Source organism: Phocoena sinus, chromosome 15 (genome assembly GCF_008692025.1).
Source record: "Phocoena sinus isolate mPhoSin1 chromosome 15, mPhoSin1.pri, whole genome shotgun sequence".
NCBI lineage: Eukaryota > Metazoa > Chordata > Mammalia > Artiodactyla > Phocoenidae > Phocoena > Phocoena sinus.
Genome location: NC_045777.1, coordinates 78,882,622 through 78,907,031, shown reverse-complemented (window position 1 = coordinate 78,907,031; position 24,410 = coordinate 78,882,622). Strand labels below are relative to the sequence as shown.

At 53.3% G+C, this 24,410-nt stretch overlaps 3 protein-coding genes and 1 non-coding gene across 11 annotated transcripts; 3 read left to right on the top strand and 1 right to left on the bottom strand.

Annotated features, from left to right (window-relative positions):
• Positions 1 to 756: 756 nt before the first annotated feature.
• Positions 757 to 4,702, top strand: VPS37D (VPS37D subunit of ESCRT-I). The gene is made up of 4 exons (XM_032605150.1): positions 757 to 998; positions 2,325 to 2,496; positions 2,970 to 3,052; positions 3,659 to 4,702. The coding sequence occupies exons 1-4, from the start codon at positions 861 to 863 to the stop codon at positions 4,019 to 4,021; spliced, it is 756 nt and encodes a 251-aa protein (XP_032461041.1). The 5' UTR covers positions 757 to 860; the 3' UTR covers positions 4,022 to 4,702.
• Positions 4,703 to 11,014: 6,312 nt separating this feature from the next.
• Positions 11,015 to 12,501, bottom strand: DNAJC30 (DnaJ heat shock protein family (Hsp40) member C30). Its single transcript, XM_032605151.1, has one exon. It carries the CDS (start codon positions 12,478 to 12,480, stop codon positions 11,800 to 11,802), a length of 681 nt encoding a protein of 226 aa, XP_032461042.1. The 5' UTR covers positions 12,481 to 12,501; the 3' UTR covers positions 11,015 to 11,799.
• A 104-nt stretch (positions 12,502 to 12,605) lies between these two features.
• BUD23 (BUD23 rRNA methyltransferase and ribosome maturation factor) lies at positions 12,606 to 23,896 on the top strand. Of its 8 annotated transcripts, XR_004345771.1 has the most exons (14): positions 12,606 to 12,738; positions 12,842 to 12,879; positions 14,231 to 14,326; positions 14,422 to 14,504; positions 14,600 to 14,696; positions 16,643 to 16,739; positions 17,967 to 18,017; positions 18,741 to 18,826; positions 19,059 to 19,104; positions 19,271 to 19,329; positions 19,910 to 21,349; positions 21,735 to 22,202; positions 23,347 to 23,436; positions 23,578 to 23,896. XR_004345771.1 is itself a non-coding variant. In XM_032605147.1 (12 exons), exons 1-12 carry the CDS (start codon positions 12,691 to 12,693, stop codon positions 23,630 to 23,632), a joined length of 846 nt encoding a protein of 281 aa, XP_032461038.1. In that variant the 5' UTR covers positions 12,606 to 12,690; the 3' UTR covers positions 23,633 to 23,809. The 8 variants fall into 8 exon arrangements, 1 of the variants encoding a protein (XP_032461038.1); XR_004345772.1 differs by lacking the exon at positions 21,735 to 22,202 and having other exon boundaries at positions 19,910 to 20,151; XR_004345770.1 differs by lacking the exon at positions 21,735 to 22,202.
• Positions 22,812 to 22,943, top strand: LOC116741046. Its single transcript, XR_004346022.1, has one exon.
• Positions 23,897 to 24,410: the final 514 nt, after the last annotated feature.

Here is a 24,410-nt window from a genome sequence, read left to right as displayed (position 1 = left end):
CCATGACACCCACCATTCTGTCTTGTACTAAAGTAAGCTGAGTGAGAGTGTGACTCTGCCTTAATCCATGAGCTCTTAGAGGTAGAGACAATGCCCTGACAGGGCCCAGCCCAGTGCCCAGCATGGAGGTATCGTGTGCTCCGTGGACACTGCACATACAGGAAGAACCGAGATTGTCTGTTATTTACTTGTAATGTGACTTTGGGGAGGTGACATCATCTCTGACAATCTGTTCCTTCATCTTTAAAATAACAATAACTCGTATTAGGTATTCATCTAACTACAGGTAAGGGACTCAACAATTCACTACCTCTAATCCTCACGTTGTGTTATCATCATCCTATTTTATGGAAAGGAAAACTGAGGCTGGGGGAAGTGAATGACTTGTCCAAGTTAGCAGCGGGCAGGAGCTCCTGGCACCCGGCCAAATCCAGAAAATTGTGCGAATTCACGGGGTAAATGTGAAATAGCCTTGCAAACTGTAAAGGCCTGGGGTGGGAGAGTCCGTGCCTGGGGGTGTGGTGAATGATGGCCGGGAGGAGAGGAAAGGAGAGGCGCCTTAGATATCCGGACTCCGTGAGGAGGATGGGTTGCCAGGCGATCTGCGGATGCGGGAGGCGCGGCAAGGCGCGGCTCGGCCGGGGTGGGAAGAGGAGCGTCCTGCCCCCTCCCCATCCCACCCCCAGCCTCCACGCCGCGGCCCCTTTAAGAGCGGGCGGGGCGCCCTCTGGCGGCGGAGCGGCGCGCGCTGCCGGAGCCAGAGCCCCAGCCGGATCCCGGAGCCGGAGCGGAGCGGAGCCGGGGCGGAGCGGGCCGAGCGGGCCGAGCCAGCAGCCGAGCTGGGGGCGCGGGCGGGCGGCATGTACCGGGCCCGGGCGGCGCGGGCGGGGCCGGAGCCCGGCAGCCCGGGGCGCTTTGGGATCCTCAGCACCGGGCAGCTCCGGGACCTGCTTCAGGATGAGCCCAAGCTGGACCGGATCGTGCGGCTCAGCAGGAAGGTAGCGCGGGGGGCGCGGGCGGGGGGCTCGGGGGACGGGCCGCGGCCTGCCGGACCTGCCGACCGACCGAAGGGCCGCACCGGCCGGGCCGAGGAGCCTCCGGAGCCTGGCACGTACGAGTGGGCCCGGTGTAGCCGCCCCCGGGGGAGGGGGCGCCCTGAGCTGGCCTGGGGCGGGTGGGGCGCCGGAGACCCAGGGAGGCGCCCGTGCACCCCCGGGATGGCCGCGAGGCGTGTCCTACAGCGGCTGCTCCAGGGAGGTGTGTTCCGGGGGGCGGGGGGCGGCTGTTTGTGGGGGCCCTGGCTCGCACACCCACGTCTGTAGGGCCAGAAAGGGGAGGCGCCTTCCATGGGGAGAACTACGGGCCTGTGTGACACCTGGGGGGGGCCGTTGGGAGGGCTTCCGTGGTCTGGGGGTGTAAGAGGGGGCTTTGTGTCTTCCGGTGGGGAGGGGTACTGAAAGCTGAGGCGTGTATTCCATAGGCCACCATAAGAGAAAGTTGTATATTTCACAGGCGATAGGCCCGGGCTGGTTGTCTGCGGGGGGGCGGAAAGGGAAAGTGTACATTGGAGGGAGGCAGGCAGGAGGGGCGTGTGCATCCTATAGGGGACAGATGGAGGGTAGTGCGTTCTCCAGGGGCAGGGAGTGGAGGCTCGGCCCGCCTAGTAACAGAAGGAAATAGGATCTCCAGGGCCAGGAAAGAAAGGGGTCTGCTTGCTGCAAGAGAAGGAAAGCTGGGAGCAGGTGCTACGGGATCAGGGAGGAAAAGGGGGTGTGTATTCCTTGGGGTGTGGGGATTCCACTGGAGGGCAGAGGAGGGGGTGCGAGGGAAGAGAGGGGGGTTTGAGGGGGTGCTGTTCAGGGACAGGGTGAAGACATCACTGGAGAGTAAGAGCAGGGGGTGGGAGTGTTTTCGGCACAAACACCTGAGGAGGAAACAGACAAAGGCCTGGAATGAGAGGGAAGCTGCCCATGCATGGAAAATGGGACAGAGGAGGGAGGGGGACTCCTCGGGGACCTGAGCAGACATGTTAATTGAAAATTAAAAATTAACTAACATTTGTAGAGGCCTTCGTAGTTTTCCTCACTTAAGTCTCACAACAACCCTATAAGGTAGATGTTTTTAGCTCACTTTGTGGAAGCGGAAACTGAGTCAAAGTGGGGTCTGGGCTCTTATCGTTCCTCCACCTGTTGGCTCGCCATCCTGAGATTGGGGCAGGAAAGCCAAGCTTTCGGCTTGGCCCGTGGGCACTGTCGCCCACGGTGGCAGTAGGTGGCCATGGGCAGACTCCCTGAATGGGCCTCTGGGCTCTTCCCTGCCGGCAGTTCCAGGGCCTGCAGCTGGAGCGTGAGGCATGCCTGGCCTCCAACTACGCTCTAGCCAAGGAGAACCTGGCACTGCGGCCCCGCCTGGAGATGGGCCGCGCTGCCCTGGCCATCAAGTACCAGGAGCTTCGGGAGGTGGCCGAGAGCTGTGCAGACAAGCTGCAGCGACTGGGTGAGGGACGGCCGGGAGAACTGCCTGGGGTGGGGGGCAGCTGGCCATCTGGCTGGGTGGCCTTGGGAAGTGCCAGGCTCTGAAGGTTGGGACTTGGGCAGACCTATTCCCCAGGCAAGTTTGAGGGGTGCTACTGCTGGAAAATTACCGAGTTGGGAAAGTGAGCAGTCGATGGGTAGAGCTGGGTTCGAGAGGCCAAAATGGGGCCCACAGCCCAAGGGCCTGGGGTGCTTTAGGAGACAAAGCCCCTGCTCCCTCTTTCGCACTAGGACTGGGGGGAGAAGCATAAATGGATCCGGCAGGCGCGTTGTGCAGATGAGGAAACTGAGGCTCCAGAGAGGGGAGGGGAAGCGTAGAATCACACACAGGGTCAGTGAGAGTCAGGTCTGGGCCCTGGGGCTCTGGTCTGTCTGCCCTGAGTGACAGGCCCTGAGGGCAGGGGCTAGTTCACTCTGTTCCTCTGTGGCCCTCAGAGGAGAGCATGCACCGCTGGAGCCCCCACTGTGCACTGGGCTGGCTGCAGGCTGAGCTGGAGGAAGCTGAGCAGGAGGCTGAGGTGAGAGAAGGGGCAGCTGGGCCTGGGGACCGGGAGGGGGGCCCCATCCTATCATCATGCCCCTCCCCTCAATTCTTACATTGCAGGCTTGAGAGCCCCCCTTCCAGGAAGCCTGCCCTGAGTGCCTGGCTCCCAGGAGTGCCCGCTGCATTGCTGTCCGCACTGGACACAAGGCCCACCGTCCCCACCTGTAACTTTTCCCCCAACTTCCTGTGAACATCTCAGGGCAGCTTAGGCTGGGTCTACAGAGGAGCTGGGACAGATGTCTCAGTGCTGGGTTGGGAGCACAGTGCTCAGTGAGTTGAAGAGGTGGAGGAGGAGGGCCCTGGCCCTGATGAGAGACACCTGTCTACTTCAAGTGTGTCTCCATCTCTGATCCCGCCTCATCCCTGGCCCAGCAGGTCTGGTGATAGTAAGGAAATCAAGGCTTGAGAGTAGAGGACGTTCATCCTCAGCACTGTGGCAGGCCCAGGCTGGAACTCAGGTGCCCCATGCCCGAGCTGTGGGTGGTCGCCATCGGGAAGGGTTCAGGGTGGGAGGAGAGAGGACCAGCCCTCAGTCTTTAAGTCATGTTCCTCCCAAACTGTCCTTTCCCTCCTGTCCCAGGAGCACATGGAGCAGCTGCTGCTGGGGGAGCAGAGCCTGGAGGCTTTCCTGCCCGCTTTCCAACGAGGCCGTGCCCTGGCTCACCTGAGGCGGACCCAGGCGGAGAAGCTGCAGGAGCTGCTGCGGCGCCGGGAGCGGTCTGGCCAGCCAGCCCCCACTGCTGCTGCGGATCCCCCCAAATCCTTCCCCGCTGCCGCTGTCCTGCCCACTGGGGCCGCCCGGGGGCCACCAGCAGTGCCCCGGAGCCTGCCCCCCTTGGACTCCCGCCCAGTGCCCCCGCTGAAGGGCTCCCCGGGGTGCCCTCTAGGCCCAGCCCCTCTGCTGAGCCCTCGGCCCTCGCAGCCAGAGCCCCCCCACCGGTAGGATCCAGGGTATGGCTCCCCACTGGGGGGCCCAGACAAACTTGATGCGTGGCTCCTCCTCCTCCCCCACCGCCGGGGTGGGGGGAGGGGCAGGCCCCTCCCCCTGGCCCTAGGCAGGCCCTGGCCCTGGAGGCTGAACTGGGGAGGAGGGTCACCTGGAAGGTGCCCAGAGAGAGGGCCGGGAGTGGGGTGGGCAGGGTATTATGCCTCTGCCGCTGAGGAAACTCTGCCTTTTTCTCCCCGGCTGGGGCCTCCCGGGTGATGGGCCAGCCCCAGTGAAAGAACTTTACTCATGGGGGCCTGGGAAGATGCCCACTTCCTTCAAGGGCCCTGCCTAGGGGGCCTATCGCCCCCTGCCACTCCACTAGGCTTGCACAATGCCAAGGCTGACAGGAGTGTTTTCCATCGTGTCCTGAGCCTACCTTTCCCCCAGTTCTGGGGTCCACCACCTAGGAGCCAGGTGGTCAGGCCCCGCTCATGCTCCAGACCCTGGGGCAAGGTAGGCCAGGGGCTTCTGACCTGCACCAGGTGAGAGTGGGCCCTCCCCCCGGAAAGACCATTCTGTATTTTTCTGTCCCCGTCTCCTTAGAATGGAAACTTTTTGAGGGCAGGTCCTTGTCTTTGTATGTTCTGTCCCCAGCCCCGCCTCCCAGGGGCCGTCAATAAATGTGATGATGAGGATGACGATGCTGCCTGACTTCTCTCTGCTCCCTCATCCAGCCACTCTGCTGTTGCAGCCTCCACATCTCAGCTCCTGTGCTTCCTACTCTTGAGATGCCCTCCTTTCCTCTCTGCCCATCCAAAGCCTGGCTGTCCAGGCCCAGCACTGCTTCTGCCTCTTCCATGAAGCCTTTTCTGATTACCAACCCACGGGAGTCTTCCCTAACTCTTAAACTTCCCAGCACTTCTGGCCAGAAGTACACTCTGCTCCATCACTGTTCTCCAACTGCCTCACCTGTATGCACCTTCTTTTCCTGGGTGGCCTGTAAGCCCAGTCAGGATGGTACCTGCTCCTTCTCTGGCCTGCCAAATGACCACCCCCACTGAGTGATGGAGAGGGTTCCATAGGGCTGAAGCTACCTGTCTTCAGCTTGGGTAAACATTAGGTGACCAGCTTGGCCGATGACTGTGGACAAGAAGATGAGAGAGTGGGAATACGTCTTGGATCAGCTTAGGTCAAGTCTAATGAGATGAAGTTTGACAGGAAGTCACAGGAGGTCCTGCAGGTAAGAGGGGACAGTCAGAGTGCTGTAGAAGCTAACGTGATCTTGGTCCATGTTAGTGGGGCTATAACCATCTAGAATGAGGCAAGTGCTGGTTTGGCTTTACTTTTTACTGAAGTTTTAAACTCTAAGGGAACCCCAAAACAGCACCTTTGGAGTATAATGAGAAAGAGGATTGGGGCCAAGTCCCCTACGGAACAGTTGAGGGATCTGTTTTACACACGAGTATGTGATGGCTAGCCTCCGAGTCTCTAAAGGACTGCTTCACATAGAGCAAGACGTTAGAGTCAAGACCAACGGGTGGAAACCACTGGGAGCCAGATTCTGCCTCAGTATGAGGCTCTTGATCCACGGGCGCCGCGGCTGGTAGGCTGGTCCCCATCCCTAAAGATGAGTGAGCGGCACCTGAGTGACTGCTTGATGAGCTCTTAAGAAATACAGGCAATAGTTAGAGGGACTGGCCCATCCGAGCTTTTGGAAGCCCAAGTCCAGTCGGATTCACCCCCAGCAGGGGCAAAGCACTGACAGTGCCCACTTGAGAAGCTTCATCCCACAGTGGCCGTGGTTCTCCTGCTCTCACTGCTAGCACTTGACGTGCTGGAGACAAGGGACGCTGGAGGGGACACCAGGTGCCTGCCTGAGATGACAGAAGACTGAACATCCCCAGAAGACCTCCCACATTCTCCACACAGCCTGGGGCAAGCCGGGCCCCTCTCGGCCTGGCCTCCCACTCTGGTCCATGCTTCTAGGGAGTTTTTCGTATGTAACCAAAAGGAAGAAGGGCTAATGGTGGTCATGCCTAAGCCTCCCTCCACTATTGTGAATTGGGGAGCAGCCTCTACAAGGCAGAGGCTAATGTCCACAGTCTGGTTCAGCCTCCCCTCCCCAGGGCAGGTAAGAAGAAGAGGAAGGAATGACCCAGGCAAGGGAGGGACTGGGAAGGGAGAAAAGTTTTACCGTGAGAACCAGATGGGGTCTTTCAAAAGGCCTTCCACACCCCTCACCTTCCTCAAGAGCTCAGACTCAGTTTTAGAGCACACAGGGAGTGAGGCCCTCTGTATTCAGCTCCAGCATGAAAAACACCAAAGACCTGAGGCAGGTGGGTATAGATACCACCAGAGTGGAATGGGCCTAGTTCTGGGCCATGGGAAAGGCTTAGAGTTGGATGGTTAATAAACTTGATTAACCCCTCTGCTTGAAGGTACATGGAATATTCTGGAAAGTTCCAGGCAGTCTGGGCTCTCCTGCCAGATCACTTCTGGAACTTTGTATTTCCAAGTCTGGGGTCGCAGGGAATGCTCCTGGCTATAATCCTCTGTGAGAGAGAATAAACTTGAGGTAGACCCTCAAGGGGCCCATGAGAAAGGTCTTACCTATTGCAGGCCACCAGTGCTTTTACAAACCAAAACCAAAACCAAAAAATTGCCCAAAGGGCTTCTCTCTTGGCTCAGTGGTTAAGAATCCACCTGCCAATGCAGGGGACACAGGTTCGAGCCCTGGTCCAGGAAGATCCCACATGTGGTGGAGCAACTAAGCCCGTGTGCCACAACTGCTGAGCCTGTGCTCTAGAGCCCGCGAACCACAACTCTGAAGCCCCCGTGCCTAGAACCTGTGTTCTGCAACAAGAGAAGCCACTGCACTGACAAGCCTGCGCACTGCAACGAAGAGTAACCCCCACTCGCCGCAACTAGAGAAAGCCCACACACAGCAACGAAGACCCAACACAGCCAAAAAAAAAAAAAAAAAAAAATTGCCCAAATAACAAAACTCTCACTCCTTTTTGATAAAAACAAGGTGTTCCTCCCCCTCAAGAAAGTCTATGTGTACCTCCTTGTTTGGAAATCACTAGCTTCTGCATATTTTCCTAAGCCTCCCACCTTGTTTTCCAAATTTGAAACATAGTAACATTAAATGTACTTTTGTGTGTGCCTGCTAATCAAGGCTTACTGAGCTCAACCTTTACCACTGAATCATGTGGTCACTGCAAAGCCATGGCTAAGAACTTGCCCCTGACCTCCCAGGCTAGAGAATCTGATGCTTTCCAAGAGACCAAGTTGGACTAGCTGAGGGTTTATCCCAATTTATACAAGGATTTTACACAAAAGATTGAGTGCAGGAATTGGTGTTATTGTACCAAGGGACCTCTGGCTTTGTTTGGGACCTTGCCACTGCTGTAGAACTCTCAAAAGATTCTTCTTGTCCCACAATGAAAATAAGACTTATACTCTGCCTCCCTGCATAAAGTGTGAGCTCTTTTAATAACATAGGAGGTAACCTAGGGATCTGCAAATTCAAATGCCTGTAGGGGCCAGAAGGTTACAGTGCAAAGCAGCTCTGTTTCCACAAAGTACACCCTTCCCCATTTTCCTGGAAATGCATGATCCGCCCCCCTTCTTTGTTTTTCCTCTGAATAGACACGGGATACACAGAGAGATTTCTCTAAGAGTAAAATGGTGCAGGTGTGTGCATCTCGGCCTCTGACACATCCCCTCTGCTGGTGAGAGTGCAGGGGACCAGGGAGCAAGGTCCTATCTGAAAGGCAGACCTTACAGCTTCTCCCAGGCGGTCACGGAAGTATGGAAGGAAGCTCAATGGTGGCACATTTTCTCACTTTTTTGAGAGGAGTCAGAAATCTAGATTTTTATGCAAAGTCTTCCAAGTTTTGAATATTGCCTAAAGTTAAGACACTGTGCTAGCCACAGCCAAATGCTGTGTGCAGGTCAGCTGTGGCCTGTGAACCACGAATCTCGGTCAGTTCTTCGTCCTCTGGAAACAGGCCTTCTTTTGTCTAGCAGCAGTCCCCTCCCAGGACCGAGGATGTGAACACTGACAGGGCAGAGGCAGGATGGGAGGGCCAACCCATCTCAAGACTAGCGACGGAGCCCCAGGTTTGTATAGCCTTAAGAGACAGTGGCGAGATGGCTAGATCCATAGTGATGCTATGACCTTACAACAGATGGTGAAGGTGAGCTCTCTGCTTCTGGAGGATGAGAGCACCTAGCAATCCCCAGCATATGCAAGTTCATGAGGTCCAGACTCAGGTCTTGCTACCACCCTAAAACACTAACAGAGGGACCCCAGGTGCTTTGCACAAACCCGATGGCCCCCAGGTCTCCAAGCCTGGCCTGAGAGCCAAGCCGCTGAGGGCAGGCAAGGCGCGCCTTCTACAGTCCTGCTCAGAGGCAAGAGACAGTGTGTGACCTCATCACAGGGCTGAGGAACTGAGAGGGCAAAGGCCAGGAGAGCGCACTGAATTCCAGGGAGTGAAGTAACACCGCTACTTACCAGCTGTCCCTTCTCTCAGCCTCCCTTCATGGGATCTGGTGACATTCCTGGAAGCCCAAAGGCCCGAGACAAGACCCCTACTCCTCGCCATTTTCCATAAGCAGGTGTGGTGGCCACTCACTTGGGCTCCACCCTTGGCGTCTCAGCTTCAGGCTGTGGCTATAAGGGATGGAGATATATATACATGGTCAGTAATGACCACCGGACAACTCACTGGCCTAAGGTAGGCTATTCTTATTCATCTTGGCTCATGCTGGGACCATTACAGAGGGCAAGGCGCACTCAGCGAATGAGATGCCAGAACCGCAGAAGGAAGCAAGAAATCTTACTCCTTCAGCACTGGGATGTGTAAAGGATCTTTTCACCCTGCAATAAATGAAGGACAATGGAGGGGAAAACAGGCTCAGGAGGAATAAAATGAAGTCCTGATCAAGCCCAAAGACACTATCACAATTGCCTAGACATGTACACCTTGATTCCTATGCTCTTGTCCGCGTCGCCCCATTAGGATCTGTGTGTGCCGCTCACTCAGCCTGGCACTCTTCTTCACGCCTTACCCAATGAGCACAGCATGGAGCATGCTGGGCCCCTCTTGTCCAAAGTCTCTCTTCCTAGGTCCAAACTTATAGTTTTGTTTCAGTTTGTGACCAAAGGGAGAAAAGGGACTGAAGCTGACCATGTCTCAGCCTTCCTCCTCTATCAGGAACTAGGGAGCAGCCCCTAGAAGGCAGGGGCTAATGTCCATGGCCTGGTTTAGCCTCTCCTCCCCAGGACAGCTAAGAAGTTGAAAAAGGACAACTGCAGGGGGGCCAGAAAGGGAGAAATGATGTAATAGGAACAAGCTGGGGAGGGTCCTTCAAAAAGCCTCCCACACATCTCCCCTCCCATGAAGAGCCCAGATTGAGTTTCAGGGATGGTAGGGAGTGGGATCTCTCAGAGTTTAGCTCTGGCCTAAAAAAAACAGAGGCAGGCAGGATGGCACTATAGAATAGAGTGGGCCTAGTTCTAGGCCTAAGGAGAGGCTTAGAGTTGGATGATTAATAAATTTTATCGACTACCCTGTTTGGAGTTGCATGGAATGTTCCAGAAGTTTCACAGAGTCTGGACCCCACTACTCCAAACCTTCTGGGTCTACCTCCATGTTCTGGGACCCAAGGGAATGTTCTTCACTGTGATTTTCACGGAGAGAAAACAAACTTGAGAGATCTATGTCAAAGAGACCATGAGAAAGATCCCAGATTATCACAGACCACTAGTGCTTTCACAAACAAGACCCAAAGGAACCCCAACTCCATTTGATTGAAACTTTGATAGAATCTTGCCCCAAGGACACTGTTATGCCCCAACTCCTTGGTTGAAAATCACTAGCCTCTGTACTTTTTACTAAGCTTCACTTCCTGTAGTTTGTGTTTTGAAAAGACTTTCCCTCTTGTTTTCCAGATATGAAACATAGTAACATTAAATGTTCTTTTTTAAAGTATATATGCCATTTCCCCCAAACCAAGGCTTCATGAGCCCAGCATGTCTGAACCAGAGTAGGCTTAAATCTTTACTACTGAATCATATGGTCACTGCAAAGCCACGACTAAGAGTTTGCCCCCAACCTCCAAGGCTAGAGAAAACAGAATGGTTCCCAAGAGACCAAGATGCACTAGCTATGGGTTTCTCCCAATTTATCCAAGGACTGCCACAAAAGATTGAGTGCAGGAACTGGTGTTAATATAGCAAAGCACCTCTGGCTTTGTTTAGAACCTACTTAGGCCCTTACCTTTGCAGAAAATCTCCTGCAAAGGTTTTCCTACCCCACAGCTTTACGCTCCACAGTACATACCTGAGTACCTACCATCTCACAGCTAAGCCACACCCCACATGCAGTGATTCACGGTTAAGAGAACTGGATTACCACAACTCTAGCCAAGTGACAACCCACTGCACCAATTAGGAAAAGAGGAAACAAAGAACAACCAAAAAACCCTCAGCCAGCTCTGAATAAGGAAGTGCGCTTCCATCCTGTGCCTCCTGTCACTCAACAGTCCGGTCTACTCAAACTCCCCCAATTCCCACAGCTTCAAGTAGCCATGTTTCAAGGACTTGGCTTGTAGGACCTGCGATAAGCACTGCCAGTGAAACAGGAGGCTGGGCCACACTCAGGTGACTCAAAACTCCCAGTTTGTTGCTCTATTTTTGGGAAGGGAGGAGCTGCACAGTTAGCAATGGGGCTGGCTGGTCAAGGGATGACCAGGCGCCAGGCACAGTGTCCCAAGGACAAACCTGACTCTACTGGCACTATATATATATATATATATATATATATATATATATATATATATATATATGCATGTATATATATATATATATTTTTTTTTTTTTTTCTTTTTCCCCCCTGCTGCTGCACCATGTGGGATCTTAGTTCTCCAACCAGGGATTGAACCTGCGCCCCCTGCAGTGGAAGCACGTTGTCTTAGCCACTGGACCGTCAGGGAAGACCCTGGCATCATACTTTAATCACTGAGCCTATTAGAACATGGATAATCAAGTGTGACAGACCGAAAGAGAGCAAACGATTTGCTCCTCTGCCATCACGCCCACAGAGTAACCTCTCCGAGGTCATACATTAGATAAGCATGGGAACAGGAAGGCTCATTCCTTACGCTCATGACCTTGCTTTCTTTCCCACTCACACTCACCACCAACAGAAGGCGGAGTGGGGTCTGACCACCAAAGAATGGCCAGGTTCCCACAGATCACATCCTTACGCTGCACTGCGTCTCACCTGTGGCTTGGGGAACTCACAGAAAGACAAGTTTCTTATCACCCCAGAATTTTTCTTTTGGCAGTCACAATTGGTCACATTGCACGTTTCAAGGTTACAGAGGAGCCCCACGCTACACACGTGGGGCAGGAGCAGACGAGTCTTGCTCGGAGCTTTACAGGAAAGCCACAGCAAGTGTTCCAGAAATTGACAACATCTGGAAGCAGGCACCCCAGGGCCTCCAGGTAACCCCTCACTCTCGGGCTTTCGGGACTCCTCATTGGGAGCCATTTTCTTGGGCATCAAAAAGCCTCCTTTTCTGGACCAGAGGGGTAGGGATATGCAGGTCAATGGCTAAGCTGGCCGGGTGGGGAAGGGAAAGGGGAAAGCAGTTCCTTCGGACCCCAGTAGAGGTAGACAACAGCAGACAATGGAAGCAACGGGTTCAAGAAGACAGGCCGTTTTCTTGGGGGTTGGGGGGGCGGTGGCGCGGCTGCTCCCCTTCCCTCCGCTCTCCAATTAAAAACGAAAACCCATGATGATGAAAACTGTGAACAGAACCACGAATAAAGCCGTGTCTCGGGTCTCGTCCCAGCGTAAGCCTTTCTTGGCCCGGTCCTCCCGCTGCTTGCGAAGGGCCTCCCGCCGGGCCCTCATGCGCCGCTCGCGCTCCAGCTGCTCGCCGTAGTGCGCCTGGTAGAAGGCGTCAAAGTCGAACATGGTGCGGTTGGCTCCCGACGAGGCCTGACCGCGGCCCTGGGTCCGAGAGGCAGGCGGCTGGGTGCGGGGCGAGTTGGGGTCGGCGGCGGGCGTCTTGGAGGGCCGGACCCCGGGGCCGCGCAGGTCCTCGTCGCTGAGCAGGCCGCGGTCATACTTGCGACGTAGGGTGGTACTGCCCAGCACCACGTAGGCCTGGGAGATGCGCGTGAACCGCTCGGCAGCCTCGGCGCTCCCGGCGTTGCGGTCCGGGTGGTAAAGGAAGCTCTGCCGGTAGTAAGCCGCCTTGATCTGCGCCTGCGTGGCCGTGGAGGGGACGCCGAGCAGCTCATAGAGCGCCATGCGCGAGTACGGGCCGTCGCTCCGAGAATAAGTTCTCGCTTCTAGGCCCAAGCCCAATCCCAAGTTTTGTGGAACCCCCCGGGCCCGCCACAACCTCCACAGTAATAGCCGTGACCATCTCACATCGCGCTGGGCGGCCATCTTGAATGAGTCAGGCGGGCGGTGCAAGATGAACTGGCCAATGGGAGGCGTGCGTTTTTTTCGCATCCAGTCGGCCCTTGTAGCCAATCGAGTAAAAGAGAAGGCGGGGAGATGGGTGGAGCATGCTATTACGAGGCGGGCGCCAGGCCGAGGACATAAAAGCCGGACACCGGAAACAAATCGCGCGAGTGCTGTTGCTGAGGCGTGGGGATGGCGGCACGTGGGCAGAGACCCGAGCGCAGCGGGCCTCCGGAGCTGGTGAGGCCTGTGTTCCGCGGACACCCCTCTCTCCTCTTCTGGGGCCTCCGCGTCTTAATTTCTTCCTCGACTCCCCACCCTTTTTTTTTTCTCGTTCCTGCAGTTTTACGACAAGAATGAAGCCCGGAAATACGTGCGCAAGTAAGTGGAGCCTGGATGTTGCGAGGCGTCGGGGGTCGGGAACCGGCAAGTTGCCCTGGTTGCGGAGGTTGCTTGGAAAGCACGCAGAATTTGGGGGTGGGGGAAGGAAGAGACCTGAGTTGATCCCACTTTTGACACTGGAAGAGTCAATTTTAAACTTAAGAATGGGTCTCAGTAACCTTAGCATCAGAATGGGGGGGATCACGCCTACTTTCTCTCGTACGACAGCTTATTTTAAGCATGTGATAAAACAGGTAGGACGCAGTGGAGATGTGTAAGGGATCAGTGCTGTTGGGGGGAAGGAAATAATATTCATGGAATGCTTACTGTACGCCGCAGGTTACATTATCTCAGTAAATCCTTAGGACAGCTGTTGGTAGAGTATCTGAATTTCGTAGAGGAGAGTTTTTTGTATAATTATGAAGTTAGTTAACAGATGACGGCTAGAGCAAGGACTTCCAAACCTTTTTTTCCGATACAGTATTCTGTAAGAAAGTTCTGCAGATATCTCTTTTCTCTTTTTTGTTCAAATTGGAGTATCAGACAGAGTCAGCAAAAACCCTTTGGTCAGTTGTCATTATGTAGCAAATAGAAACTTTTTTCTAGTTGCAGAGCCCTGTGTTAGGCATTTTGAAAACTGGTACGTGTGATTCTCCCTGGATCTTGGGAAAGCCAGATACACTCTAGACCTCTTCTGTTCAGTATGGTAACCAGTAGTCGTCAGCCATCTATTGAAACATATTTCATCTGATACACTTCATGTGAAGAAAATGTAGAATGCTTTATTGTTTTTTATGTTATGTATTGAAATGATGTTTTGAGTATACTGGATTAAATAAAGTGTAATATTGAATATGTTGGGTTAACTATTACTACAGTTAACTTTACATATTTAATTTCTTTTTAAACGTAGCTTCTAGAATGTCCCAAGTGGCTTGCGTTATGTTTCTCATGGACAGCACTGCTATAATTCTTACTGTGTCGTCTTCACCCTTCTATATGGGAGTAGTTACAGTGGATAATTCTTCTAGAAGACATATATTTAAGTAATACAATGTCAAAGCCTGGCAGAGTTGAAAATACCCAATGGTTGGTCATTAGATAAATGATATGTTAACTTCACATTAGCTCTGCAGCTACTACAGTTTTAATTTGTGTCAGAACAAAATAACACGTTGTATTACATGGACTTCTGGGGTCACTTTTAAATAGTTGTAGTCCAGTTTGTTGACCGGGAAAGGGTACCTCAGGATGATTGTTTCTTTCTCTCTTTCTTTGGCTTTTCTTGGTCTGGGTGAGGTTTTAGCCCAGAGCTCCTTTACCACTTGCTTGTGTTTCTGCCTTTTTATAGCTCACGGATGATTGATGTCCAAACCAAGATGGCTGGGCGAGCGTTGGAGCTCCTCTGTCTGCCTGAGGGTCAACCTTGTTATCTGTTGGATATTGGGTGAGATCCTGGGGCTCACTTCAGATAGTCCAGGTAGGTGGTGGGGTGTCTTTGCTACTCACAGTGTTGAGTCCCCATTTGATTGTGTCTTCCAGCTGTGGTTCTGGGCTGAGTGGAGATTACCTCTCAGATGAGGGGCACTACTGGGTGGGCATTGACATCAGCCCTGCCATGCTGGGTAAGTATGTCCTATTTAGCACTGGAGTGGACTCCCCTGCATGAGTATGGAACAGTGATGCAGATTGATTCCTCACCTACTCTTCTCCAATGTAGATGTGGCCTTGGACCGAGACACGGAGGGAGACCTGCTTCTGGGGGACATGGGTCAGGGCATCCCCTTCAAACCGGGCTCCTTTGATGGTTGTATCAGGTGAGAGTCTTCAGGTCCTGCTTTTAGTCCTGCAGGCCAGTGCTTCTCAAACCTGGCTGTGCAGCAGAATCACACAGAATACTTAAAAATACACATCCCCCAGGATTTTCAGATGTATAAGGTCAGAGCAAGGCCCCCAAATATGTATTTTTTTGTATTTCAAAACTACTCCTGTGATTATCTTGCACTGCCAGGTTCAGGCACCATGGTATAAGTTTCTCTGCTTTGTGTGTGGGGGTGTGTGTGGAGGGGTGGTTTTCTGAGCCTCTAGGAGCCATTTTGTGGGTCCCAGCAGCCATCTTGTTGACTTCTTTTCAAAGGACTTTGTAGTGGAGAGTGACCCCAATTGCTCCAATCTCTTCGGTGGCTTAGGAGTCGTTTCTGTGGCGTCAGGTTCAAGTTTTGAATGTGTACGTAGTACTTTGATAACAGATCTTAGAACACTGAAATTACAGTTAGAAACGTCAAGTTGTTCTTTGTCTTCTGTGGTAAGTTCTGTTTAGTATTTGGTTTAGTGTTTTGTTGGTGGGGTGGAGGTAGGGGCTAGGGTAGGAAGTCATAGTTTAATCATTACCTGGGGGAAGAGCTCCTGTGATAATAGATTGAGCTGTAGCTATACACAGTAGGAATCTGGGTGAGGAGTACAAATCTGGATTTGAAGGGTTTTTTAGTTTACATGTGGGAACAAAGCAGGAGGGGAGAAAAAACATTTCAAAGATAGCAATTGCTTTTTAGTAATGATCAGGTGAGATGTTCTAAGCTGCAGAAAACCAAAGGCCAGCAATTTGGTCTTGTATGTTTCAGGAGTAAATAGTCATTTTTAGTTTGTTTTTAAGAGGAGGGGTGGTATGGCAGGCTTTTTCTTTTCAGCATTTGTTACCTGCAAGAAATTGTCCAAGGTGCTGTGCTGTTTGTGGAAATAAAGGTCCCTGTTTTTAAGACTCCATGGTTTTTTAGGTGCTATAAGATGTGGACCAAGTTACTAAACGTGAGCCCCAGTGTGGGGTGTGTACTAGGGACTCATGGGACCCACCAGAGTTATGAAGAGAAGTAAGAGCACAGGAAAGCAGGAGGGGCCGGGGCTGGGCCCTGAGGTTGGGAGGAATTTGGATAGTCAAGGAGAGGGTTTCAGAGTGAAGGAACAGTGTGAGCAAAAGCACATAAGTGGGTGGGGAAAGGAGTCTAATAGGTGTAGGGAGGAATGAGAAATTCTACGGAAGATGAGATTGTGTGGGGTCGGTTCCTAGAGGCTTTTAACTCCATCCCGAGAAGTTTGGGTTTTACTCAGTAGTTGATGGGGAGCTGGGGAGTGACGAGATCGGGTCTGTGTTGTAGGAGGATTATTTAAAAGAAGAGAGAAGACGCGAGAGGAGAGATAAGTTAGGTTGTCGAAGCAATGGAGGCGGTAATGAGTGCTGACCAAGGAGAGTAGTGGAGGATCGTAAAAGCTGGAAGAGGCGGTCGGACACACCAGCAGGGTTTGGGGTTCTGTAGATGTATGTGCACAGCAGTGAGGAGGGGAGTGTCGGAAAGGAGAACATAGTAGCTGCTTGAGGCTTTAAATCTGGGGATGGTGGAGACAGTTAGCAGGTACAGTTGAAGGAAGTGATTTAGGAGGAGAGCGAATGGCTTTGTGTAAGTCCAAAGCATATTTCCCTTGATTGGAGGAAGGGAATGAAGGGGTAGGTGGCAGGGAGAGCCTTGACCTGCTGAGTAATGCTAAACTTGAGATGTGTGCAGAAGCAAGGTTAAGGAAATGTTTCCTTGGACTGGCCACGAGAAGTTCACATTCACCTTCGTAGACCCTATTTGGTCCAACGTTGTAGAATAGTGACCTGGAGTGGACCTGCACGTGCCAACAAAGAGTCGTGGGCAGGAGGGTTTCACCTGGAGATCGAACCTTGCGTATCGCTCCCTTTCCTGACTAGGTCCCTTCCTCTTTTCAGCATTTCTGCGGTGCAGTGGCTCTGTAATGCTAACAAGAAGTCCGACATTCCTGCCAAGCGCCTGTACTGCTTCTTTTCTGCTCTTTACTCTGTTCTGGTGAGTATGAGATCTCCTTCCCACCTGGGCTGGCTGCCTGTCCCTCCCTTGCCCTGCAGGTAGCATGATGAAGTGGAGGTGCCCCGTGGGAATGCCATTTAGATGGCACCACACGGGATGGCAGGACCTCATTGTTGGCTACTTCGGTCCAAGTCTTCAGCCCCCAAAAAAGGAAAGCTCAGGGGGCTGACGCTCTAGTGAAATGCGAAGACATTGATGTCAGAATCTGAGACTGATCACAACTCCTGTGTCCAGTCTGCTGAATACCAGTCAGAAGTTGGCTTGGGGGCCTGGACGCCACAGAGGGAGGATAGGGACAGCATTTCGAGGCCACACAGAGGACACCTTCTAGAGTGCTCACATCCTTCAACTCCCACCTTGCCTTCCACCAACTGCCAGTGCTCAGATGGGGAGCAGGGTGGTTATTTACCACTGAGAGAGCCTTTATTAGCTTTTTCTTGTCTTTTATTTATTTGTTCGTTTGTTTATTTATTTATTTGGGCCACACCGCTCGGCTTCAGGCCCCTGCAAAGAAAGCGCTGAGTCCTAAGCACTGGACTGCTGGGGAATTCCCTATCTTGTCTTTAGAAGTGATGGTGTTGATTTCCACTGTTTACTAGGATTAGATGATAGTCTGCGATTCTAAGTCCTAAAAGTGAGTTCTTTCACATTTTTTTTTTTTGGATCCAGGTGTTTCTTGGTCCCCTTAGTCCCCCTCACCCTGGCTTTCTAAGAGTGGGTTGTTCTGGCAGATAGCTGCGTCTTGTGCGTTATATGGTTTCTCTTCCTCTCAGGTCCTGGGGTTAACCCTGAAGTTCTGACGGCCTTTGTGTTTGGTTTTCTCTCTGCTGAAATGCTCTTCCCTCAGACATTTAAATAGCCCAGCCGTCTACTACATTCCGGTCTCTGCTCCAGCGTCCCTCAGAGAGAGGCCTTCCTTGAGCCAGAAGTAAACTTGATAGTTGCTGTCATGCACCATCCCTTGTCCTAAGTTGTTTTTCTTTTTGGCACTTAATCACTACTGTAAATTAGCTACCTCACCCACTAAAATGTGAGCTGCAGAAGTTCGGAGGCTCTCTCTTTTGTCCATGGCTGTTTCCCAGCCCTGAGAACAGTATACCTTGCACATAATGGGAACTCAATAAGCATCTCGTGAATAAGGAAAGGAGGAGCGTCTGGGTTCTGACCCCATGGGATATTTGAAAGATAGCCATGTTTCTGTTGCAGGTCCATGGAGCTCGGGCTGTCCTGCAGCTGTACCCTGAGAACTCAGAGCAGGTGAACCCCTTGGCTAGTGGAGGTACAGGGAAGGGGGAGGGACCCAGAATAGGTCAACATCGTCCTGCTCCTCACCCACCTGCCCTCCTGCTGTTGGGAGGTGACGGAACAAGCAACCTTAGGCTGCTTGGTGGGAAGGGAGGGGCTGAGCTCCTGGGAGTGGTCCCCGTGGCCCCTGCTGGCACATTTTATGACCTAGTGTCCTAAGGAAGAGGGAGGGGTACCTGGGGCGAGGGGCGGGGTGGGGGAGTCTGTCTTCTCTTGACAGAGAAATCATCTGATATTACTGATTTCCATAACCGGGGGTGGGGAGAGGACGTCACCAGTTGTCTGTTCTATGGAGTATGATGCATGAGCAGTGAGGGGTAGGAGGTACCGACCCTGACGGACAAGTGGCGAGCTGTCCCTGACTAATAACATGAATGAGTCTGCCTCGCAGTTGGTGGCCATTCATCTCCTGAGATTTGAGTCGGGAGGTGGGTCCCAGAATCAGGGGGACTTGGTTGGTCTGTAATCCCCCGAGGGAGGTATCTGCCGTGGCTGCTTCTAGGCTGCACCTTCTCTGCATGGCTTTCGGGGACTCAGAGTTGGGAATAGTCTGATAAAGACCCTCACTTCTCCCAGACAAGGTCCATTCTGGGACCAGAGCGGGGCCAGGGGAGGGGGCGGGAAGCTGCTGCTCCCCCAGCCGCCCTGCCTGACTGCACGCTCTTCTCTCCCCAGTTGGAGCTGATCACGACCCAGGCCACCAGGGCCGGCTTCACTGGTGGTGTGTTGGTGGACTATCCCAACAGCGCCAGAGCCAAGAAGTGAGTGCCGGGAGCCAGGGTGCTGCCCGTGCTGCGGGAGAGAGGGTGGCGGTGTGGCCCTCGCAGGCCGCTGATGTGAGCACCAGAGCAGTGCTGAGTTGGGTCACTGGGGCCCCGGGCAGGCAAGAGGCCTGGCTGTGTCTGTATCTGTTTGTGGCAGAGAGGGGGAGGACTTGTCTTGCTCTGTGAGCCTTTCTGAGCCCAGCCCTCACTCTGCACTTTCTTGTTTCAGGTTCTACCTCTGTTTGTTTTCTGGACCTTCGACCTTTATACCAATGGTGAGGGACTTTGAGTTTGTAGGCCCATCTCTTCTGGCTTCCCTTCTTCTGGGGCCGGGCCGTCTACCTGTTAGAAGGGCTCAGGCCTGGGTGCCAGGCCTTCTGGGGTGGGGCAGGTGGGTTGAGAGATCTCCAGGGTGATCTGAGAGCCCTTTGGTTCCTGCAGGCCCAGAACGAAGATGATGAGGAAGAGGAGGCCAGGGAGTCCACGTTCACGGTTGAGAGGTAAGGCTGTCCGTCAGCCCTGCCTAAGGCGCAGGCAGTTCCTGCCACCAGGTTCATTGGACACAGCAGCACGACTCCTCCGTTTCCCTCTGCTTTCACCAAGTCTGTCAGGGTCCGGTGTGGCAGAGACACCAAGGCGGAAATAGGACCTGGGAACCCTTCAGACCTGTGCCTGCACCTGCCTCCGGCTGAGCTAGTGGAGCCCCTCCGGATGTCTGTGGGCAGCCTTCCTCTCTGCCTGCCCTCTTGCCATACCCAGCAGGCTGTCCCTTCCTCCCAAGGCTGCCTCCTCCACCTACATCCCGGACCCCATCCCCACTTGGCCCCTGTGGCTCTCCTTCCTCTCCCGCATCCTCATGTTTACCCTCCTGAGTCATCCCCATCAGCACACAAACATCCTGCGCGATTTCTCCTGTCTTCAGAAAGGGTCCTGCCTTAACCCCGTAACAGCTCCTGGCGGCCACCCTGTTCGTCGGCTTCCCTTTATGACCGAACTCCTCACACTGTCTCCTCTGCCATTCTCGCTCCTCTCCTCTGGCTCATGCTTGTCTCATCACAAATTGCTCTCTTTTTTTTTCAGTACGCAGGCCTCTCACGGTTGTGGCCTCTCCCGTTGCGGAGCACAGGCTCCGGACGTGCAGGCTCAGCGGCCATGGCTCACGGGCCCAGCCGCTCCGCGGCATGTGAGATCTTCCCGGACCAGGGCACGAACCCGTGTCCCCTGCATCGGCAGGTGGACTCCCAACCACTGCGCCACCAGGGAAGCCCCACAGATGGCTCTCTTGATCAAGGCCACCGCCAGGCTGTCTCGCCAAACCCATGGTCACTTCCCAGTCTTTTTTCCTTCTCCATCTTCATTGTAACTTGCCTGCTCATTAGGAGCTGATGCAGCCGATCGCTCCCCTAACGCTTTCCTCACTTGGCCTCCCACCCACGGTCCCGGTTTTCTGTTAACCTCACTGGCTGTTCCTTCTCGGTCCACTCTGGGGCCCACCCTGGACCCCTTTTCTCTCTGTGCTGCTGCCTTAGACACCAGCTACAGGTTCAGAACCTCCAGGTTTCTGTGCTTGGTCTCAATCCCACCTCTGCTTTCCAAACCACCTCCCCTCCTAAATATCCATACCTGGACTTCCCACGGGTCTCTGGAACAAAACAGAGCTCTTGGTCTTCATCCCCGAACTTCCTCCCTCCATTCTTTCCATTCTCAGCCCTTCCTGTTTTCCTTACATTTTACATCTAGTCACTCCATCCCTTTTCCCCACTCCTACCTAGTCTCTGTCTTTGCTGCCTAGATTACTGAAAGCTACCTCACTTGTCTCCTTACTTCTGACTTTGCCTCTTTGAATTCATTTGCTGTGCAGCAAGACGGAGACTTCCCTTTTTCTTTTACTTTTTTGAAATGTAAATCATATCTTGCCGTTTCTCTGTTCAGTATCTTCAGTTGAGTTCTTGTTACCTTTATTTTCCCTACCACCTTTCACTGCTCTAAATCATAAGTATTCGTTTACTTGGTATTACTTCTGTCCCCAACTAGAGTGAAAACTTGGTGGGGACTTGACTGTATCCCTGAAACCAGAATCGTGTCTTGTTAGCAAAAGGTGTTCAGTATTTGTTGAAGGAACAATTGATTATGAGGTAGTGAAGAAGGAGGTGATTTCTTAGTTCTGATTAGTAGGGGTGAAAGGTTTTCAGACTCTTAAGACGTTTAAGAGGAAAAATGAGCCGAGAATGGATGAGTTAGGAAGGCCCACCTGTGGTGAAAATCATGAGTGCGGTCCTCCTGTCCACCGTGGATTGATGCCCTCTGACCCATTGGCCCTCCGCGGTCATCTCCCTTAGCTTCCTCAGCCCATTTCCCCGTGGGGACTTGGCGGCTCTCCTAGCCGTTTCTGCTCTAAGGTGCCCATTGCTTGCTCTCAGGGAGTGGTCCCGTCTCCTGCTTCCCCTCCCGTCTATCTTAGGCTCCCTCTTGTCCTCAACGCCGGTGTCTACAGACGACGTGTCCTAACTGTAAACTTAGGTAAGTTGTGGGACCTGATCGTCCATTTCTCGTGTTTAAAATTGGGGGGGATGTGCCACCCTCTTGGGCAGTGAGTTGAGTCGAGGGCATGTCTGTACAGGACTCGGCACAGTGCCTGGCGCGGACCTCATTTCCCTACAGGCTCTTCCTCTTGAAGTCCTCGGATTTGAGGAGGGTGGGAGGAGGCCTTTGTCTACTGTAAGGCTGATCGGGCTTCTCCCGGTGCTGTCACTTCTGTCTGATCACATTCAGGCCACTTACTGTAAATAAATAGGTAAATCAAGGAAAAGTATTTTAAACCTTTACCTGACTTATCTCTAATTTCTTCCCCCCGCCCCCCAACAACTTTGCTTGACCTATGTATTCCTTAATCCTCGTCACCCAGCCTCTACCGTACCACTCGTCAGCTGCTCTCTCCAAAGGCTCCGTCCCCTCTGGCATTTGCACTGTGGACTCCGCTTTCCTCTTGGCACCTGTGGTCGGGGTCGCTTACCGTCTTCACTGCTCCCTTTGTCTCCCCGATGACTCTTTCCCATCGTCCCTCCCGCAGCTCACATCTTGCCCCCTGTTCACTGTGCTGCCCCAGAGCTCGTTCTTCCTTAGAGACTCCTGGGGATTAGTCCTGCATCTGTTTAGTCCTGCATCTCCAGCAGCCTGCTTTGCACCTGGCACATCAGACTCCTGCCCCCTCACTGTAGGCCCTCTTAACTTTCTTTCGTGAACTGCTGTCTGCACACCCCAGAGTCTAGGACATGTTGTGTTCCTCCTGTGGTAGAAAGCCTCGCTGCTTCCTGGAGGGAGAGCACGTTCCTTGCTGGTTGGTGTTCACACCTCCATGAACTGGACCAGCCAGGTGGGATTCTGAGTTGGTGTTTTTTTTTAATCTGACTTTTACTATTAGGTTAGAACAGATGAGAAGTAGGAGCCGGAAGAGTGTGTCATGCAGTCCGGCTTCCACTGGTCCTCAGGCGAGGAGGACACTTACGAGGATGACTCAATCTTCAGCTGACCCTCAGAGTCTCACTTGGACCCTTCCCCTTCTTACACTCAATGACTCCAGGCAACAGGGCTCTTCTGCTCCCTAACCTTCCTCTTCAGTCCTTTCCCTGTGCCTCATTTTCACGTATTGCTTCTTGTCTGGAATGCTGGCCCGCCTTCTGCATGAAGCAGCTTATCTCTGTGGCCCTCTCCTTTTCCCCATCACTGCCTTAGCAGCTCCTGGCCTCCCTGCTCTTGCTTTGCCTCGTGCGGGTGGTCGCTACCACAGCCCAGCCGTGGACTCTTCAGGGGCAGGGCTGGTTCATAGCCACTGTGGAACATCCACGGGGCGTGCACGCAGGTACTCAGGGAATGGTTACTCAGAGGGCAAGCAGCCTCCGTGGTGTGTTCGACGCTGAAAACAGTTGGATTCCAACTGCCAGATGGGGATGTGGTTTGAGGGCCCAGGCTCCCCTGTTCTCAGGGCCTCTCTCCCATAGAGCTGTGGGAGGTCCCTTTTCTCCTCAGCCAGGACTGGAGGCCAAGATCACCCCTTGAGGATCATTGTCAGGGCTGCCACAAGTGGGGCAGCCTTGTTTTCCTACCTCAGACACCTGTAGTTGCTGGGAGCCCCAACCTGGTCTGTACCAAGCGTGCTGGCCTCACAGCCAGACTAGGGCCTGCTTTCCTTGGATCGGCTCTTGTGAGCCCCAAAAGTAGCTTGGCCCCTGCCTGCCCCACAGGCAGGTATGTATGCCTAACCACGTGGTCAACCGCATGGATGCCTGCGAGCGAGGGGCGTACCCCACGTCTCCTGCCTCCTAAACAACCGCTCTGGCCCCAGCAGATGTCACCAGGAAGGGGTGTCCAGAATGGGGGCTTCTGTTGTGGAAGGGGCATCTGAGGCCACCTGACTCCGGGGAAGCTCACCACACTTACTTGCTGGGATTAACCTGGGTGCCAGCCAGGCCACTCTGTCCTGCTCACAGGACCTGCTCACAGTCGTGTCTCCTGCACAGGGTCCCGTACATGATGGCGAGGCGGGGAGTGGTGAGGAAGAGCCGACAGTGGGTGCTGGAGAAGAAGGAGCGCCGCCGGCGGCAGGGCAAGTGAGTGCAGGGGGGGTGGGGGGTGGGGGGGTTCTGGCCACCCAGGGCCCGGGGGCTCACCTGCCTCAGGGGTCCCAGGGGGTCTTGTTGTTTTTCCTGAGATGGTTCTGTTCTTCCCGCCCCTGTTACTTCTTCACACAGGGAGGTCCGACCTGACACTCAGTACACCGGCCGCAAGCGCAAGCCCCGCTTCTGAGCAGGCGGCCGCGTCCAGTGGGACAGCTCGGGAACCACACAGTTGTGAGCTGTGCCATCCAGCCCAGGCACTTGCTTCTGGAGGGTTTTCTGCATATTAAAGTGCCTACTTTATCAGCTGACAAAAATAGTGTTTTAGAAAAGTTCTAAAAAAAAAAAAAAAAAAAAAAAGTTTAAAGTTCTAAAAGTAATTTCTTCACTAAAAAAAGTTCTGAGAGCATCTTATTTTGTTCTAAAAGCAGTAAACCACTTCTGTGGAACTCCGGCTCTGGCATTTTCCAGCTCTGTGATCCTAAACAGATTTCCGAAGTTCCTCTATTGGTGGGGGCTTGATTCCCAGGTTATCAGTTAGGGTCTAAAGAACTTAATGTATGAAAGCATTCTTTTAACCTGCAAGGAACAAGGTAGATTAATTTAGGGCTGCTTATATGTGACTTAGATGAGACTATATTATGTATAACAACACCAGGCAAAGTTGGGAAGCATGGGCAGGATGAAATGAAAGGTATCCGTGGTACCCATTGGCCTGAGGCCTCTGCCCAGTCTCTGGTTTCCCTTTGGTCTGAAGGCATTATCCAGCCCAGCGGCCTGGGCTGACTTTAACCCCGAGCTGCCGCATCAGCTGACCAGTCCAGCGCTTGGTTGCCTCTGGGGCCTGTCTTCTCTCCAGTCACTAGTGGTCAGAAGGACAGGTTCGGCCCCGGGTGGGGGGACTGTCTAGCAGGGTGATGAGAGGGGATCCAGTGGTGGCTTGTGACTCCGGGAAAAGTGGGAAGAGG

Excerpts from the sequence above, each read along its gene's own strand:
- VPS37D (XM_032605150.1), top strand. The coding sequence starts at position 861 with ATGTACCGGGCCCGGGCGGCGCGGGCGGGGCCGGAGCCCGGCAGCCCG. Across the intron at positions 999-2,324 it reads TCGTGCGGCTCAGCAGGAAG|TTCCAGGGCCTGCAGCTGGA; the intron begins GTAGCGCGGGGG and ends CCCTGCCGGCAG. Across the intron at positions 2,497-2,969 it reads AGACAAGCTGCAGCGACTGG|AGGAGAGCATGCACCGCTGG; the intron begins GTGAGGGACGGC and ends TGTGGCCCTCAG.
- DNAJC30 (XM_032605151.1), bottom strand. The coding sequence starts at position 12,480 with ATGGCCGCCCAGCGCGATGTGAGATGGTCACGGCTATTACTGTGGAGG.
- BUD23 (XM_032605147.1), top strand. The coding sequence starts at position 12,691 with ATGGCGGCACGTGGGCAGAGACCCGAGCGCAGCGGGCCTCCGGAGCTG. Across the intron at positions 18,018-18,740 it reads ACCCTGAGAACTCAGAGCAG|TTGGAGCTGATCACGACCCA; the intron begins GTGAACCCCTTG and ends TTCTCTCCCCAG. Across the intron at positions 18,827-19,058 it reads AACAGCGCCAGAGCCAAGAA|GTTCTACCTCTGTTTGTTTT; the intron begins GTGAGTGCCGGG and ends TTCTTGTTTCAG.